At 38.5% G+C, this 19058-nt stretch overlaps 1 protein-coding gene across 1 annotated transcript in view; it reads right to left on the bottom strand.

Moving 5' to 3' along the window:
* Nucleotides 1-3628: 3628 nt before the first annotated feature.
* pcdh7b (protocadherin 7b) overlaps nucleotides 3629-19058 on the bottom strand; it is a 134740-nt gene continuing 119310 nt past the window's right edge. Inside the window, exon 3 of the mRNA XM_079811201.1 lies at nucleotides 3629-7513. Within this exon, the coding sequence (XP_079667327.1) occupies nucleotides 7089-7513 (425 nt within the window). The 3' untranslated portion in view covers nucleotides 3629-7088. The remainder of the gene's footprint in view (nucleotides 7514-19058) is intronic.

Genomic DNA, 19058 nt, shown 5'->3' with positions numbered 1-19058 from the left:
GAGAACCAGGGAGGTGGTAGTGGATCAGGGAGAAAGGGAGTTGCCAATGACTCAGAGAATCTGAGAGGTGTAACATAAGTAATGACTACTGTGGTAGTAACAAGGAGACTGCTGACGAAGGAGAATGGAGAACGGGAGATCAGATCAGCCTCCATGGCCTAGACTAGGAGCGTAGGAGATCGTACCATTTCTTCCGGGAATGGCTGTAATGGCTTTTTTTCCCCCAGTGAGCCTGGGTTGGGATTTTTCAGTGACTCTTTCTGCAGGTTACATTGTTATGGCAGTAGGAGTCTGTGAATCATTCATTCTAACGATTCGTTCAAAACACGGATTAACATTGACGGCATTGAATTATTCACTCAAATGATTTGTTCAAAAACATTCATTCTGGAATGGCACTACTGTTTTTTTACTGGAGTCGTGCAGCAAATTAATCCTGTTTTGACTTTCAATTTCACAAGTTAGTCACTAGTCCGTATTAACTTCTTGTTTATTGAACTCACACTGGCAATCATGCTGTGTAAATATCAATGCAGCTGTGATTCGACCATAGGCACTGGTGTGCTTAAAAATGTGATGTTATATGTACATATAAGGTATGCCTTGTTGTGCATCCCTGCTACAAATACAACATATGCTGCAGCAGTATTATCCCAGAGGTGCTTTATTCCCACAAATAAATGGTGATTTAATCTTTACAGTTTCAATTAAATTCAAAGTTATTGCAGCCCTCTTTTTAACTCATCATTTACTTCTACACTTTCACAGTGCTTGAAATGGCAATTTAATTATTTCAGTTTATACTGACGGGGAAAAAATAGGCCACACAAATAATAAAAATCTATTGTACAAAGTGCTAACAGCCTTTGATTGAATTTCCCGTTATACAGAGAAGAATATTAGAAAATCAGAAATCAGGTAAACATAACTCTGCATTGACAGGGTATGGGCTGTGCCCATATGTTTTGCCATTGCCTCAGTGGTTCATATAATTCTCAATCAGTGGCTGACAAAGGCAGGGTTAAATATGACAGGGAAATTCATTTCAAAACACCATCTTGAGCAGAACCGCAGTGAGCGCTGATCAATGACATTATTAATTACCCTGGCTGAGTATCGACTCTCTCGCTGGATCTCCATTTCTTTCAATTTCTCCCCTTTACCACACCCTAACATCTGATCTTGATGAAGATACATTATGTGCTGTTGAGATGGGGGGCAAACATAGTTTGCTCTCATTCAGAATGAGATGTCCTTCCCCTGCCTTCAAATTTACGAACATAATTACATAATGCTTTGTACAGATGGGGAGTCAAATGCATTCCTGTTGGTGCAAGTCTTCACACATTTTACAACTATTATTTATTGTTTTTACACCCGGGAAGTCTGTATTTGGAGCATCGTATAAATCATGGTCAAAAAGGTTAGGGACAAGTTTATATTATTGAGTCCAAAAGAAGTTATAGAGTTTTTGGGGTGTAATAGCTGTGCTCTCTTACCTCAAGGGTTGTGTTGGATTTCTGCAGCAGCTGAGAGCTGCTGATCCAGGGTCAGTCCTCTGTGAGTGCTCCATCCATCACACAGGCTGGGGGACTTTATGAGGCTGAGCAGGGAACAGCAGTGAACTCTGGGGAGTTTAGGCACCCTTCTGCAAAAGTAGAAGTCAGCAAACTCTCTAGGGCACAGGGTAAATAATTCAGTTTTTTTTTTTAAACAAATCTCAAGGGTTGTGTTACCATGTCCTTGTGTAACTAACCACAGAGACAAAAATAAATAGAGTTATTCACAGTGTATCCAGACTGCAGCTCTTTTTTTATTTTTAAATTGTCATATTTTTACCATTGGATAATATCTTTTCTGATATCTTTTATTTTGCATAATTACATGGAGTCCATGTACCATGTACCTTGCGTGCACATAATCACGTTGCGTTTTCATGTTGTTATGGGGACTATTCATGGACTTAATAATGTTTAAACTGTACAAACTGTATATTCATCACAATATACACATATATATATATACATATATATATATATATATATATATATATATATATATATATATATATATATATATATATATATATATATATATATATATATATATATATATATATATATAATTTTTTTTTTTTTTTTTTTTTTTTTTTTTACATTTTCAAAAAATATAATTTTGTATGATTTATATAGCTTTTTTCCTCATGGGGACCAAAAAATGTCCCCACATGGGTTTAATAATTACTGGTATCATTATCCTTGTGGGGACATTTGGTCCCCATAATGTGGTGAATACCGGCACACACACACACACACACACACACACACACACACACACACACACACACACACACACACACACACACACACACACACACACACACACACACACACACACACACACACACACACACACACACACACACACACACACACACACACACACACACACACACACACACACACACACACACACACACACACACACACACACACACACACACACACACAGGCATGTCTGGTTTGCTATCTTTGTGAGGACTCTCCATAGATGTAATGGTTTTTATACTGTACAAACTGTATATTCTATCCCCGTATACTAACCCTAAACCTACCCATTACAGAAAACTTTCAGCATTTTTACAATTTCAAATAAACTCATTCTGTATGATTTATAAGCTTGTTTCCTCATGTGGACCTCAAGTTAGGTCCCCACGGTGACATAAGTCCCCATGAGTCAGTGTGCATTCAGGTTGAAGTCCCCACCGGGATAGAAAACACTCGCTGTAGAAATATGCAATTTGGAATGAATGCCCCTCACTTGGCCCACTTTTCGAAAAAAGCGAAACTATATTGTGCCATTATCATTCTAGACCTGACACGGACATAATAATCTAAACAAAGCCGTTGTCTTTATGTGTCTGGACACAGTGTTTAAAATTAATTTCAATTTGATTAGAACACTAAAAATGTCACAGAGAAACTTTATTTTGGTACATTAATTACGTAATTTAGGATGAAAAAGTGTGGTGCTGATTTATAATGCAATATACATATTTTACTAGATCTTATGGATGAGTTTCTGGAGCACTGATTATCAGTGTGAACTGTGGCTTTGAGTGTTGTTCGATATCAGAGTCTAGACTGTGTTTTAATGCACTGAGTCTGAATCTGTTTAGGAATTCATTAAAACTAAACTGTGCTATGATTATCTCTGATTGATGATTGGCGCTCAATGAAAGTTTTAACAGCATTGGGGGAATGGAAGACTCTATCTGCTCTCTAATCATTTCTAAACTCTACTGGATGCTGCTAACAGATGTAAAAGAAGCCTATTTGCCCTCACAACCTAGCAAAGTAAAAGGCTTCATTTAAAGGTATGTTGTTCGCCAGTCTGTGTTGGCTAGGTATAAGTGCACTCTCTGACTTGTGATTTATGTAAAATGCATCACTGCCAGGCATTTGATAAGCAAAAAAACAAGTGTATTTATTTATTTATTTATTCATAGTTTGTTTGCATCCATGCATTAAGTATTCAGTGTATAATTTGACAAATGTAATGATTATGTAATATCCTTTGTGGAACATCCCAAAAGACATCTAAAAAACAAATCCAGCCACTTGTATCATGGTATATTTTAATTTCTGCAGAGACAAAAATGACAAGCAATTTATTTACAGAAATACCTGTACAAAAGCAAAAAAATATGTAAAATAGATCATAAATAGAGGTGGGCTTGCGCTCAGTACATTTGCCATGTTCAGCTAAGCTGCGTGCATAGTGACTCCTAATAAAACAATGATTAAAATCAATCCTCAATTCTACATCAACATCCAAGTCAAAGGACAAATAGAGTATGATTAAAATTACAATTTCTTTTTTCATTATCTGTGATGCGTCCTATGACCTAAGTGCTACAACTTAAGTCTTATATTTTCTAAATTGAAAGCTTAAGGAACACACACCCCAGAGTGCAAACAACAGTTAAAGAAAGCAAATTCAGCACATCAACAACAAAGTCAGATGTATTTTAGGAATTAAGGTGCAGGCTGTTTCCAGGCATGTACAGAATGTAGGTGTCAATCTCTTCAGTTCCTTTTTTTAGACATAACTGCCATATACTCCTACTGTAACAAATCAGCTGATATATCTACTTTACAGTCATCTGAGGTGTGTGTCCCTTTCAAAAACCTTTGGAGCTTTGTTTTTCTTCTACCTTCTCATATCATGAAAACCGCAGAATGTCTCAAAGCGCATTTGCTTCATCCCTAATGGACAGTGCATTTTCTCTGTTTTGCTGTGCCTCTGTGCCACCATTGCAGCATTGTATCATTACTGATCCTTTCTGAGCTGTCGCTTTCATGACTAAAGTTATCCTTGCTATAAAAATCGCAGTTTGGACATGTGACCATGCTAACTTTGAAATGGATGAATATACCAGGGTATCACCTATGACATGTACAGTTGGTACTCATCAATATACTGGACAAAGTTCGACTGAGCTTACTTAAAGAAGCCACAAGATAAAAGCTTTTGTTATTTGAAAGTCTATCATAGTAAAATTGCCAGGACTGTAGTTTCAGCATAAAGTACTCTTCCTCCACTTTTTAGAAAGCATCTCAGAACAGTTGGTTTCATACTGGTTAAAACCAACGAATCATACCAATAAAGGTATAAAAAGGCACAGTTGCATATTTTGCATTCACTCTATAGTTTTGTTTTGAATTTTTTTTTTCTTTTTTACAGAAGCACTACATATACAAAGTGGCACTGGGAAGGAAAGGGAAAGATATGACTGATGAGATCTGAAGAGGGCATCATTATGAGCGTATATTTGAAAAACAAATAGAACGGAGAGTTGTGAGGTAATTGTGACTCTTTTTGTTTCACAACTCATTTTCTACATAATGAAAGGTATGTTGTTGTTGTTTTTTTGTGAAAAGAATATAAACATCACAGAACCAATGGGTAAAAGTACATTTGCCTTTAAAAAATATATAAATAAATCAGATAAATAAGCAACGTATGATGTGATGCTAAATAAATCAGTGAATCACGAATGTGTATGATTCTTCTTCATCCTCGTCAAATCAATATACACAGTCATACTACAATGTCTAGTGTCTGTTTGTAACAAACGCAAGCAGTGGACTTCCATGTTCACAGGGTATGATATCTGTACACTTTTTTTTTTCTTTTTCATAGTAAGTGTAGATTCCCTTTAAACGTGCAATAAAAAGTACATATCTATGTATACAGTTTGTAAGCATCAGAGCACTTCTTTTAAACACGAGTAGTACATACAGACTACAGACCTGGAAGCTGCGAAAAAGGCAGTCCGTTCAAACTCAAGGAATCATTAACATACCAAAAAAAACACAAAAAAACACAATTGCATCTGAATAATTTACCACCTTTTTTAAAAGCATGATGCCTCCTAAGTATACTCCTCTTGAAAATCGTTTGGGATAGGCCAATTATGCATGTAGAAATGTGCACGTAGTTTCCCCACATTGCACAGACACATATGTGACGGTAATTAAAGCAACATGTGACCTAAAAAGGAGCTTTCCTGTCCCAGTTCTCTGAGACACCACGTCATGTTGTTCCCGATACTTTGGTTATACAGCGGCATCATGCGTCGCATTGCAATCACTCCTGTCGTGCCTGTAGTCGCCAAACTTTTAATGTGATTGTACAAGTAGTCGGCTCACGCTGACTGCTACACGAGGGACACAAGTTCTCATCCTTGATTACTCTTCTGAAGTGTGTGAGATTGAGAGTGAATCTGTTGAATGAGTTTATTGCTCTATTTAACATTCATACTAGGAATGTTACACAGGGCCAGCCCAAGCTCTTCAGCAGGGCAATATTATTAGACTAATTCACCCCAGCAGCATATCCAAATAGAGTTCCCGTGACTTTATGGGATAATTATAATGTGTATGTACAATGTGCAGATCTATTTTGTGTGCGTGTGTGTGTGTGTGTTTGAGAATTTGTGCGTGCCGGGAGGCCATCTTGAGATCACAAAAGAAGAACTTCAGCATAGTTTAACACATCAAGAGTGGGATGAACCACAATTACACAAACTCGTGACATTCAGACAATTAACTGTCAATATCTGTGATGTAAAGAACGTCCCTCTGTTTCCAAAGGTGTGTGGGAGCGGGATGGAAACGGGTCGCTTGTGATTTCGATGCCTGTGTCCAGAGTATGTTTACAGTACATATATACTGTATTTATGTACAATGCTTCACCCACACAAAAAAAAGTGTGTATGCTTGTGTTCCTTCGTGTGTACATGAGGTTGATAGGCACACAGGAAAACTTGCTTCTCGCGCTGTACAGCGCGTACGCCGTTCACTTGCGCCATTTGAGTATCTACAAACCCTTGTAAAATGCTAAAGTCAATGACGACATACGAAGAGCTCCGACATCATCTGGTTATGCCATCACTGATCATCGTGCAATGATTTTTGTTCATCATTGGCCAGTCTTTTTTTCTTCTTCTTTGTTAACGTGATTTGTTGTCCAGAGCGGACAGTTCAGCACATGGACTGATTGCATATGGACATTATACATCCACATAAAAACACTCCCGCCCACCCCTGAAAAATAAAAATGGATTAAAAGACAAAACCATTCTTCTTGGTTCCCATAGCCATAGCAACAGTTATAAAAACAAAGACAAAAAGGTATAGTCCAGGTCCATCTCAAGGGGCACACACTCTTAAGGGGTTAGATGATGCATGCATGTTTATAAAGAGGTCTACAGAAACCAGGCAGCACTTTGGGGAAGTCTACGGGGCCCGATACGCTAGCAGCAAAGTAGCACTTATCCACCAGCATTCCCCTCTCTCCACCTCAGCCACTTCCCCCTCCTCCATCTCATCCTTCTCACACACATTTACAACATGTAATTCCACGGTTTTTACTCTATTTAGGTTAGAAAGTAACGGCGCACTAGTTGTGCGAGCAGTTTGAGGAAAATCCATGTTGTTTTTGTTTTAGGGTTTGGTTTTCTAACAGCATCTCTAACCATGCTGAGTCACTGTCATCGTCCCTTTGCAGTTGCTGTGTGTCGTTTACAGGTAAACTTCCCGCCTAGTGAGAGTTCCGCATTGCGTCGGCTTGTATTCACCTGTGGGTGCTAGCGGAATCTCCTCGATGGGGCGAGATGTTTCCTCGCTGGCGGAAAATCCAGCTGAACTAAATGTGTCGTAGGATGAGGAGGAGGAGGCCATCTTCTTGTTAAGGAGATTGCGGTTGCGGTCGCCCAGTAGATGCGAGGGGTCGCCATTGGCAACAGCTAGCGCCTCCTGGCTGCCGGGCTGCTCGGCAACGCTGCCCCCGGGGGAGGTCATGAAGGTGGAGAGTTTGGGAGGGGTGGCCTTGGGCCTACGTTCAGGCGAGGTGCGCACAGGCATCCAGCAGGCATCCGAGTGGCCGTATTCGCCACACTCCCGCGTGCATTTACCCGTCATAGCTACGTCAGGCAGGGGCCGAGAGTCTGGAGGAAACGGAGAGAAGGAAACAGAACCGGTGGAACATTAATGACGTTGTTTGGCTTTGAACAGCTGAAAAAAAAAAAAAAAAAAGTATTGACACTAAAAAAATAACTGTGGTATGTGTCTCATGAAATAGGCATTACAATTGCAAGTGTCAGATGAAGCCATTTAAATATTTATGCTCGGCTTTGTGCAATTTTTGAATCACTGTAACTTCATGGTCAACACATACCACATTACACAAAAAAATGGAAACGTACACACAAAAACAACAACACTTAAAGCTAAAACATAAATCAAACAGAATAAATAATGTGAGCTCTAAAAAGAATCATGCTTTGAAAACGTGGGGCAATTCTACTGTTTCATGACTTCTGACTCCTAAACTAATGGCCTGAATTCATCTCTAATAGCTGAGTGTGTGTAACTGATGTGTTTTTATGCATGCGTTGTGAATGCAACGTGTTTTTTATGTTTCAACTAACAAGCTGACTCTACAAAAGCTATTAAATTTTAGCAAAAGTGTACGGAAAAGAAGACAATGTGCTTTTTGTTGTAGTTTTTTTTCTTCTCTTTCTTGTTAATCCCCAACTTGGCCTGAGGAAACACCTACAGTGTACTTATAGAACGACATATTGGAGGATTTGCTATTTGGTTACATCTTTACATCTTTTTTTGTATGTAAGTTAAAAGGATTATGCAAGCGTTTTCTAAAGGCTCTAACTGTCACGCATCTGAGTGATTGCTTATTTTCCCAGGCTGGGAGAAGAGATCGTTTGAGATTCAAAGCCACAAAGCCACAAGTATTCTTAACATTTCATATCTCTTCTATTCAGAATCTCTTCTAAACAAATATTTTCTATTTACACTTTTAAACACTTGACAAGCAAACAGATAACCATCAGATGCGCAAAAATTCTATGCACAAACACGGTTGAATATGAAGTTCACTAAGCTGAAGTGCACACAAACACTAAATGCTGAAATCCCTAACCTTTGATGCCAAAGCACAAAGCTGCAGTGTTAGAGATGGTCGATTAATGACCAAAATGTGAGGTATGACACAAGCAAGAGAAGGTGAGTGCAAATCTAAAAAAAGAAAAGAAAGCATGCTGCCTTTTGTTGAAGAGCAAAAATTTGGGTTAACCATGGCTTACTTTTAATGTTCTTTTTCTCCTGCAAAGAAAGAATAGGGTAGAATCACTGATCGGTTTCTTCACAGTGTAATGCTTAATGTAAGATTAATCAATTTAGAAAAAGGTATCAGACAGGAAAAGAAAAAGCATAATGTGTTGCAGTTATCTGAGAATCAATTGATTACATGGCATGTTTGCAAAAAAATGTCTTCTATGGTGCTTTATACAAAGATATTTATTGACAGATTGAGAAAAATTGAAAGTGAGAAAAGAAATGAACACATCTGTACAAGAGCTACAAACATGTCACTCCTCAACTTTTATTGTTAAGCTGTTTAATTCCAGGAAATCAATGCTGCGCAAAAGAAAGAGTGCTATGAATGGCGTTCTTCAGTCACCGATCACATTTAAACCCACTCAGACTCTCGTTTGGGATACTTATTGACACAAACCAATTTGGCATCCTTGTCCGGTAAGGACCTTTCACTGATCTCAACCGAACCACCAAACATGTCCTTCTGACCTCAAGGCCAGACCATAATGCCTGCAGAGCTCCAGTTAGCTTTAGTTGCATCTCTGTGGTGTGGTTGCATTGTGGGCAAGTAAGGGTTAGTTGGGTCCAATGGAGACACCTGACCACAGAAAGAGTTCAGTGCCGCTTCCTGTGCGCTTTTATGATAACGTAAGGCTGGATTGCTGCCCAGTGTCTAGGGAGAGGTGTGGATGTACGTTCGTCCCACAAAGCTCTGTCATGCACCAATGAGCGCTCAGTCAAGCGACGGTACCTCAATAGCACTAATAACAAAGATGAGTGTGTAGGCTCCGATCTGCAGGACGTCGATATGCCAGCACAATGTTAATGCTTTAGACAGGGATTACAAAATGGCTGGGTAAATCTTATTTGACAGTTAATGTGTTCAAAGAGACATTAAGAACTGTAACAGGTTATTCACGTACACGACTGTCAAGAAGACGTCAGTGTATGATTAGGCGCTCATCTCTTTAAAACATTGTGTTGAGTCTCTGTCAGAAAGTAGTCGGGAAGAAGAACATCTGATGTCATTTCAAACCTGTATGACTTTCTTTCATTCATTGAACACAAAAGGAGACATTTTGAATAATGTGTTGGTTGCTCTTTTCCATGCAAACAAAATGGAGGCGGACTGAAGAATTCAAGCTTCAAAAAAGGATGCAAAACGCATAATCAGTAGTTCAGTCGAAATTGTGAAAGAATCATTCAGAATTTTGTGATCTAGACCAAATTATTTATTGAAAAGATCTGACTCAAAGTAAAGTTCCTAAACGTAATTTAGAGAGGAGCTAGCCCATCTGAGCTTCCAACAACAGCCAGAGTATATAAGCAGCTGCTTACCTCTCTTTAGTCACAGCTGTTCCAGCATCCCTCCACCTACCCAAAGTCCACCATCTTAGGTACCTTTCCCTATGTAACCATATCCTATATTTATTCACTGTGAGGGTACCTATATCAGAGCTTGAGTTGAAGCTGCTTCATCGAGCCCCTCATCAGTGGACAGCAAGCAAAATAAGTTTATTACCTATTAGCTTAAAGATTATATGGGCAAAAACACTCGTTGAAGAGTCCTATATTGCTTCTTCTCTTATTAACATGCTAAGGAGAGCTAGACTTTAAGAATTAAATTGAGTTTGTTCCCTAAACAAAGCTATTGTATGACTTATGGACTTTTATTATATGGAAAATAATAGCCAGAATATTCTTCAAAAGGTCACCTTTCATGTTCCACAACAGCAGAACCAAACATGTTTGGAACGACATGAGTAAATCATCAAATGTGTATGAGGGTGCTTTCACACTGGAAGTTTAGTTCGAAACGGGGCACGGTTCGCATGAAAAATTACTAATGTGAAAGCTGTCATGCGTGCACTAGGGTTCAATAGAATCAAGTTGAGTGTGAAACCAGACCAACGCTGCGGGGTGCACCGGGAACAATCGCGCTCGGACTCGGACCACAGCAAACGTGCCCAGTGTGAAAACCCCCTGAGAAAAGTCATTCAGACTTTAGTGAACTGGATCAGTTGATTCATTAAAAATGGTTGGCTCAAAAGAACAGAGTCAGATATTGCTTTTCTCTCATTGATATGCCAAGGAGAGCTAGACACAAAGCTATCAAGCCCTCGTCTACTATTAAATGAAAAAAGAATGGCCTTAAAAAATTCATACAGGTTTCATACAGAACGGATAGTAAATAATAAAAGAATATTCATTTTCACCTTGAGCATCTCTCTATTTCTTTCTATAACAGTACATCAAACTACAGAGATTTAACATCTAGCTTCTTTCTATCAGTCTAGTATTCTGTCCACATAGAGCTTCAAGTCCAGCCAATTTAGATTGTTAGTGTTCAGTCGATGAATATGTCTTACCAATCAATCTTTTAGACCACTACCACATCTCCACAGCTTCTCAACTCCAATGCCTGGCTCTCGCTCAGCTCAAACCCTCAAGGCCGCACATTGGCTTTTCATCTATCGCATACCGTGCCGTCTTCAGCTACTGTTTCCTCCAGTGAAAAACAATAAAAGGAGCGACATGCGTGAGAGTGGAACTTCATTGGTGTTTCTCGCACACCACTGTAACAGTCTGCTTTTGATTTACTATTCCAGCACTAAACTCTGTATACATTATTATACATGGAAATTTCACAAAAATGAAAGCATTGTCATTGAAAGCATTGTTTAGCCGGAACATGGAAAATGCTTTGGAAATTATCCTTGAAAGACAAAGATGGATGGATTTTTGTTTTTTAAATTAGATCTTTTGTCTGTGATCCATTCTGCTCAAGTGAAACTTATAAGCGCTGGCATATTAAGTATAGTGTTCTGCATAGTGCCCTTTTTCTTCTAAAAGTTTGTTCTCTTCCAGTTTAATGGCCAGATTTACTAAACAGGGCAAATTAGCGTGAGAGTGCACCCCCCCCCCCCCCCAAAGGCAACCAATGGTTCTGCGTGTGATCTACTGACGACAGTAAAAAATAGCGCATATACCAGTAAATTGACTAGCGCAAACCTTAGTAAATCACCTTGCATGATTCATTGAAATACTCCCATACATTTTGCGTCTGAAATGGAAACTCTTACAAATGCATATGCAATAAGGTCGGCCACAAAAATAACCCCGTCCACGCCTTTTCAGCACTAGTTTTTCACTGCATGCCTTTAGTCAATCCTGACAATAGCTAGCGCAAGCTGTTAGTAAATCTGGCCCTAAGCCATCTTTTCATGTATAAACTCAGTCTAGTCTTAACTGGATTTCGTCTTTTCTTAGTTTGTGCTCCTATTTTAGGTTCTATTCTAAGACCAGTTTTGTCCAATAATCTCATTGCAAATGGAACAGAACATTGTCTGATTCTAGGCTGCAGTTAATGCAATATAACAGCATGTAATTGTGATTTGCACAATCTCTGTCTCTCTTCCAGCTCATTATAGAGGTAAGATGGATAACATTTAAGATGCCACTCAAAGACACACTTTAAAGCAGCAATAATTCAAAGCATTTAAATGGGGGCAGACACAGGTCAAACATGCATTGAGATGAATTCAATCATTGCTAGAATGGCTTTGCCTCCACCTTGTTTAATTTAAATGAACATCTTACAGGAGTGAATAAGTCAGACTGAAATCTGCTGATCCATTTTTATTCATCTCTATCTCCTTTATATATAATCAATTGGATGCAAAAAAAAATGTCTGAAGGGTTTGGTATATACAAAATATCAAACCAAGGGCACCTGCAAACAAATAACGTTCAACCTATTCTCAGAACTATCTTCACTTTTCTTAATTATTTAATTAGTTATACTTTTACCCGTCAATTATATAGTAATATATGAAATAAACACAGCTGTGGTTAATCATAGTAACTAAGAACATTGTGTCCACTTTATTATAAAAGATACTGTGCAATGTTTAGTCAAGTCTAAAATGAAATTAAGCATTGCCATTTATCAAAACATCCACAAAACGTACATAAACTATGAACGCAATCCATAAATTCTCACAACCAGAAAGTGTCTAAACAACCTTTGCCAAATGTTAAACTATTACAAACATGTTATGTGTGTGTGTGTGTGTGTAAGTGTGTGGAACATATAGCTCTATACAACAAATTTTTTTTTTTACATATCCAATTGGCTTTATATTTTATACATTTTTGTGGCAACTGTATATTATAAGGTTCAGTGTTTGGTAATCTCTAAAATGAAATTTAGCATTGGAAACATGGATCAAAACACTTACAATAGTGAACAAACGTTTACGGGTCTGCAGACCCAAAAGAGTATTCCTTCCTTTCACATTCTCCCTAAAAACCCCATGCCTTTAAATTTGACCCCAAGCCACTTTTAAAACTCAGTTTTGAGTATGAAAAGCGAGGCTTTGGAGATGGCAAACAAAAGGGGCCATACTCGGGCCTCTAGCCCAGGGCAGAGCGAATGTCGCTGGGCTGCAGAGAGGCCGGAAACGCATGCGGCTCTGTGGCACGCTAACTGTCACTCCGTATAGTGGGCTTTTCTGCCGACGGGGGCTCGGAGTATAATGCCTGCCATTTTCCACAGCCAGTCCTTTTGAATAACTCAAAAGAAACATCCACTCTTCTTCGACGGAGGGTTTGAAAACGAGAGATCAGGGGAACGGCGGGAGGGGGGAACGGAAGATATGGCTCTCAGAGCTATTCTGTGAGTTAATTACGTGTGGACAAAAGTGGATTCCCTGGCGCAGTTGGAGCTCTGCTGTTGTGAGGCTGGTGGCAGGGTTCTGGAAAGCTGTAAGTGGGCCAGAGGCTCAGCTAATTGACAGGGATATGAGGATTTTGCAATCTATGTGTCTGTGTGTGTGTGTGTATTTTGTCTTGCTGTTTAAGGCTTAATGCCTCGTTTTTCTAGCGTGCGTGAACATGTTTGCGCGTGAAAGCATTAGTCGTCTTTCTATATTTTAAATGCTCTGTGTGTGCATGTGTTTTCATCTTCTGCAAGTTAAGCCTCATCCCTCAGAGGCCAGCCAAACTACAGGCTGCTCTTTTGCTCTCTGTTTTCCAGTTGGGTGTGTCTGTGAGACAGAGATGAGCGTAGTGGACGCCCTAAAATCTTAGCAGAATCAAGAAGATTATCCAATAGATAAATGGCATTTACAGAAGAGTGTCACATGATAACGTGACCCAAGAAACCGCAACACAAATGTCAATGTCAAATAACGTTGCTGTTCACACTGAGAGAGAAAGACTGCACAGAAAGACAAAATCACTGATAATAAGAACATATTTAAAGGGATAGTTCACCAAACATGAAAATACTGTTATCATGTGCTTGTGTCATTCCAAACCTATGTGATTTTCTTCTGTGAAACAAAAAAAATTATAATAATAATTGGGTTTTATTTTTTTAATTTGAACTGTGAATATAATTTACTTGGGTGTTGTTAAACAAATACAATTAAACCAAAAGAACACCTTTCCTAATATCTATAGCACTTGATAAGAGCTGCCAGCTCACAGTTATCCACTTTTTTGTCAACTTTTCAATTCTGACAGCTCCTCAGCTCCCAATGGCCTTATGGGATAGCAAAATGTCCACTTGTTTCACACATCAGAATCTCAGCAGATGCGGTACGTCATATTGATATTGTTCACCTACTGTATCATGACATCCTGCTGACATATTGGATACTGTGTAGTAGGCACGTACACTTACTGAGACACAATTCCTCCACATCTTTTCAACAATGGGAATGCTTTGTCTCTCTGTGAATGTCCCTGTCTGTTTCTCCTGCATCTAAAATCAGCCTCTAATCAGCATCACACTATTTCTTTTAGTGAGATTAAAACCCCTCTTTAACTCATTATCTCGTCTTTATCCATAGACGCCTCACGAGTTTCATATTTTCATTAGGAGGCATCCGCACAAGAGAAGGTTGTTCGTTTCACCAGACACCACTGAAAAGAAAAATGAGGGAGACTGTTCTTTTCTTTTCAGTTAGTGCTGTCCATTTGATTCAATAACCTGGACTGTCCTTTAAGACTCATTAGGCTGCTGATCTAATGTTCTCTCCGCCACTTTCTCTATTTCTTTGCACAGTGTGGACACCTAGACTCAAGTCATCACATCTATCAGCAAAAGTCACCTTTATGCGACCCCCCCAAAGAAGTGTATGGACGTTCACAGTAAGTCACACTAAAATATCCAACAAATGGCTTGTGAAATATTAACACTTTTTAGAGACTATAACTTTATTTGCATAGTGTGGACACCCTCAAGTCATTACATCAATCATCAAACATCACAAAAATGTATATAGACACTTACAGAAAGCCACATTAAAATATCCAACAAATCCCAAATAATCTTGTTTCTCAAAAAAGAAAGCATCTAAAAGATGTTTAGATATTTTATATGACAACTCAAATGTAAGACAAAATTATTCGAAAACATTCTGGTTGTCACACATTAGTTGGACATCTTCATAGTAAAGGTGTTTGGGACCAAATGACCTACAGTGCAGTTTGCTGACAGGCAAACGGAATAATTTAGTTAGCAAAATTAACTTTTTAGCACTTTCCCTTGGAAATTCCAAGCAAACTGACAGCATAACGCCCTCTAATAGCATTAGGCGAGGTAACGCAGCAGTCAGCTCACGAGTGCTTTAGCTGAGCTTACGTGATTGGGCGAGAATGAGCCGGTAGAGCTTCAGGAGGACTGAGGCCGCAGTTGACCTGGTTTGCTTCAGTAACCTCAGCATTGTGCTGCATATGCTTTCAGCGGTGCTGCATCAGTGAGCCAGGACAACAGAGTGTACAGTAACACAACAGCAGGAGAAGAAACATGTCAGACATGGTGCAATGAGGTGCGGCGGAGTGATGTGTGTATTTATTACCCGATCACTACATCAGACTCTGCCCACACCCACCAGTTCACCATCGTACATTCACATATGAAAGAAAACTCACAAACGATACCCCTTTAATATATCAAATGTTTCTCTAAAGACAGCAATGAGATTGAATACAGAGAAAATTAAGCTGTTTTAAGTCCCTTGATTTTTTTTCTCTTATTAACTCTCTCACGTATCTTCTGAATTATTAAATTTAAAAGTCTTTTCTTGTTTCAGAAGAGACCTCAACAATGTCTCACACTGTGTTCAGATTTATAAAGATACACATTTTTACTAATATAATATAATAAATATAATTCTATTGAGAAATATTTTTTCTAAATTGTTTGTTTATTCTGTATTGTTCCAGATTACTACTATTTATGGGAACCAATTTTAATCAATCAATCAATCAATCAATCAATCAATCAATCAATCAATCAATCAATCAATCAATCAATCAATCAATCAATCAATCAATCAATCAATCAATCAATCAATCAACCAGCCAACCAACCAAACCAACCAACCAACCAACCAACCAACCAACCAAATCAATCAATCAATCAATCAAACAAACAATCAATCATTCTAATTATATTTATTTATTTTTGCAACCTTATATCTCCCAATTGTGAATATATACTGTATCTCACTCTATGTGACTCCAAATTGTAAATGTATATCTCACAATGTGATTTTATTTAATTTTTTAATTTTTTATTTTTTTTGCGGGGTGGGGGCAGAAACTACTACTACTAATGATAGGGCTTAAATAATAATCATCATAATAATAATCATTCCAACCAAAGACACAAAAATACCCACAATGCACCAAATTCCCTGCAAACTCTCACTAGTGTTGAACAGGTATAGGTGGCCCCTTATGGTGCTTAAAAGCACTTGGGGAAATAATTAGTCTACCGTTAGAGCTCTCCAGCTATGATTAATTGAGGAGAGATTAACTAGCATAATTTCATTCTGCCGACTATCTCACTGCCAATTACCTAATGCGACTCCCTCTCTCCGCATCTCACGCTCCCTCTCTCTCATCAGAAGGCATCACGAGTCTCGGAAATGTGGCGCTGACCCTCATTTTCCTGACTTCTCATCTATCTGTCATAAAAAAGAGCGAGTGTGCTCATAGGCATACACAATCACAGCGCTGACATGTCTAGCTCTCTAAATTGGGAAACCAGAAGACATTTTCCCAGTCCAAAAAACTACAATTATGCATTGTGCATTTGAAAAGACCACTGCGACTGCAACGTTCGCAAAGCTAAAACTAAAGTAAAGGCCTTTTCCCCCCACATTACTGTGAAAAAAAATTTCAGCAGTCAAATGCATTGCAAGCGCTGACACATATATTACACAATTTCCATGACAAAGAGTATGAGTGATAGGGTGAGAAGCATTCAGGAGGTGGACAGACAGTAAAAATTGAAAAATTGTAACATATATATTAGAAAATGGTAGGGCTTGAGCTAAGATTGACTCTGTGCCAAAAGAGAGACAGATATATAGAAAGCACGAGACAGACGGGGATTAAAATCTCACATGTGTGTGTTTGTGGCTGTGTGTAAGAGTGTGTGTGTGTGTGTGTGTGTGTGTTTTTTACTGTTGGTCTTTAGACTTCGTCTCATTGGCTCAGAACTGGGTGCCTTATCGCACGTTCCCAGACGCACACACACAATAGCCTATTTTACACCATTAAATGCGTATTTGTCAAAATACAATTTCAATTAAATCCCACAAACCTACTGGTTTGTGCTTTGCTCTACTTACCACAGAGGGAACGGAACAGAGGAAGGAACAACGCTCTCTCTCACTCATATATATATACAGTGCACATACAAAAATCGAAGGAAGACAGCGAGAGAGAGAGAGAGAGAGAGAGAGAGAGAGAGAGAGAGAGAGAATGAGAAGGAAAATGAAAGACAGAGAGACTGGGAGAAGGAAATCAGATTGTTTGAAGCACACAATGAAGGTTGACTGAATTTCCAATCTGTGGACGGCAAACAATTGTTTCCGCCGTGATTTGACACGGATGCAGCATTTGCTTGCATTTTTTAAATTAAATAACTCAAGAGTGCTGCTTTAAAACAAAGTGTCCTTACTTAATGCTACACCGGCTTATCCCTAATCGATTTATACACGGTCACAAATAAACAGTTTTCCACCGCAAACCAATTTCGATGAGAAATGCTTGTCATGAAACTTCCACTTGTGTACATGTAGTACAATCTCATCTCATCAATGACACACAGATCACCGTCCCTGCGGATACGGACTCATAACCTCTCTGTTAGTCGACCTAACTGGCCACACACTTCAACACTTCACGCCTGAGCCGTGGACCCTGCATATATTTCTCATGAAAAGGCACCAGATTGAGTCACCATGTTTAATTCCCAGCATGCCAAGGGGTGTAAGAGGCTAATTAAGTAAACCGGTGGTAGAGAGGGTCTAGCTGCCTGCTCCAGATCTCAAACACTGGAGGGTTTTGGCCCTTCAGGCCTGCTGAAATTGAGCGAAAAGTTGCAAAATGAGCGGGGTTCATATTTCCGTGGGGTTAAGCCGCAAGGTCTTGATGAGACGTCCTCTCGGTTCTCAGTCTAGCACCTCATCAAAAGTCAAGTGAACTTTCACAGAAAGTTCTCAGCCTAGACAGGCTTTGGTTTTTTGAGGCTTTCATTAAGGCAAAGCCACACATGCTGCGAGCACCTTCAGTGGCATATTTTCAAGGTTTTTTAACAATGTGATTATCCGAAAAAAGACAAAATGGGGACGTGCGTGTAAGGCCCCTGAGAAAATGAAGAACAACACATTCTTTTTGCCCGGATGCTGGCAAGCGTGGGAACAGATAATTGCTAAAGCATTACCGCGGCCCATTTTATTCTCTCAATTTAGCACCCAAAAAACTTTAAACTTAGAATCACTCCTGTTTAAAGAGCTCTTTGTGCAAAGATACAATTTAATTCGATGGAGCCAGAAAGGTGCTACATTAAAGCCGTATACTAACTTAGCTTCAAAGTAATGGCAAAATAGCTTAATTCAGTAGTGGTTTTGCTCAGACGAAAGGCTTACATTCATTTACATGGTCCCATGATGTTAAACAGTGACATTCAGCATGCACAAAAATACAAAAACACCAAAAGTGCTTTTAAGCACCTTTATCCTCCAAACAGCCATTATGTCATCTTAAAAACCTTTTAATAGTGCACATGAGTCATATTTCCATTTAAATCAGAAACTTGGTAGACAGCACTATCCTCTATTATATTATATTATATTATATTATATTATATTATATTATATTATATTATATTATATTATATTATATTATATTATATTATATTATATTATATTATATTATATTATATTGTATTATATTATATTATATTAATTATATGATTATATTATATTATATTATATAAAATTAATTATATTATATTGGAAATACTTTAATTAAAAGTCAAATTCTGTATCGAAATCATAAATACTTCTGCAG

The sequence above is a fragment of the Gobio gobio genome (genome assembly GCF_949357685.1).
Source record: "Gobio gobio genome assembly, chromosome: 2".
Lineage (NCBI taxonomy): Eukaryota > Metazoa > Chordata > Actinopteri > Cypriniformes > Gobionidae > Gobio > Gobio gobio.
This window is presented reverse-complemented; position numbering and strand designations above follow the sequence as displayed.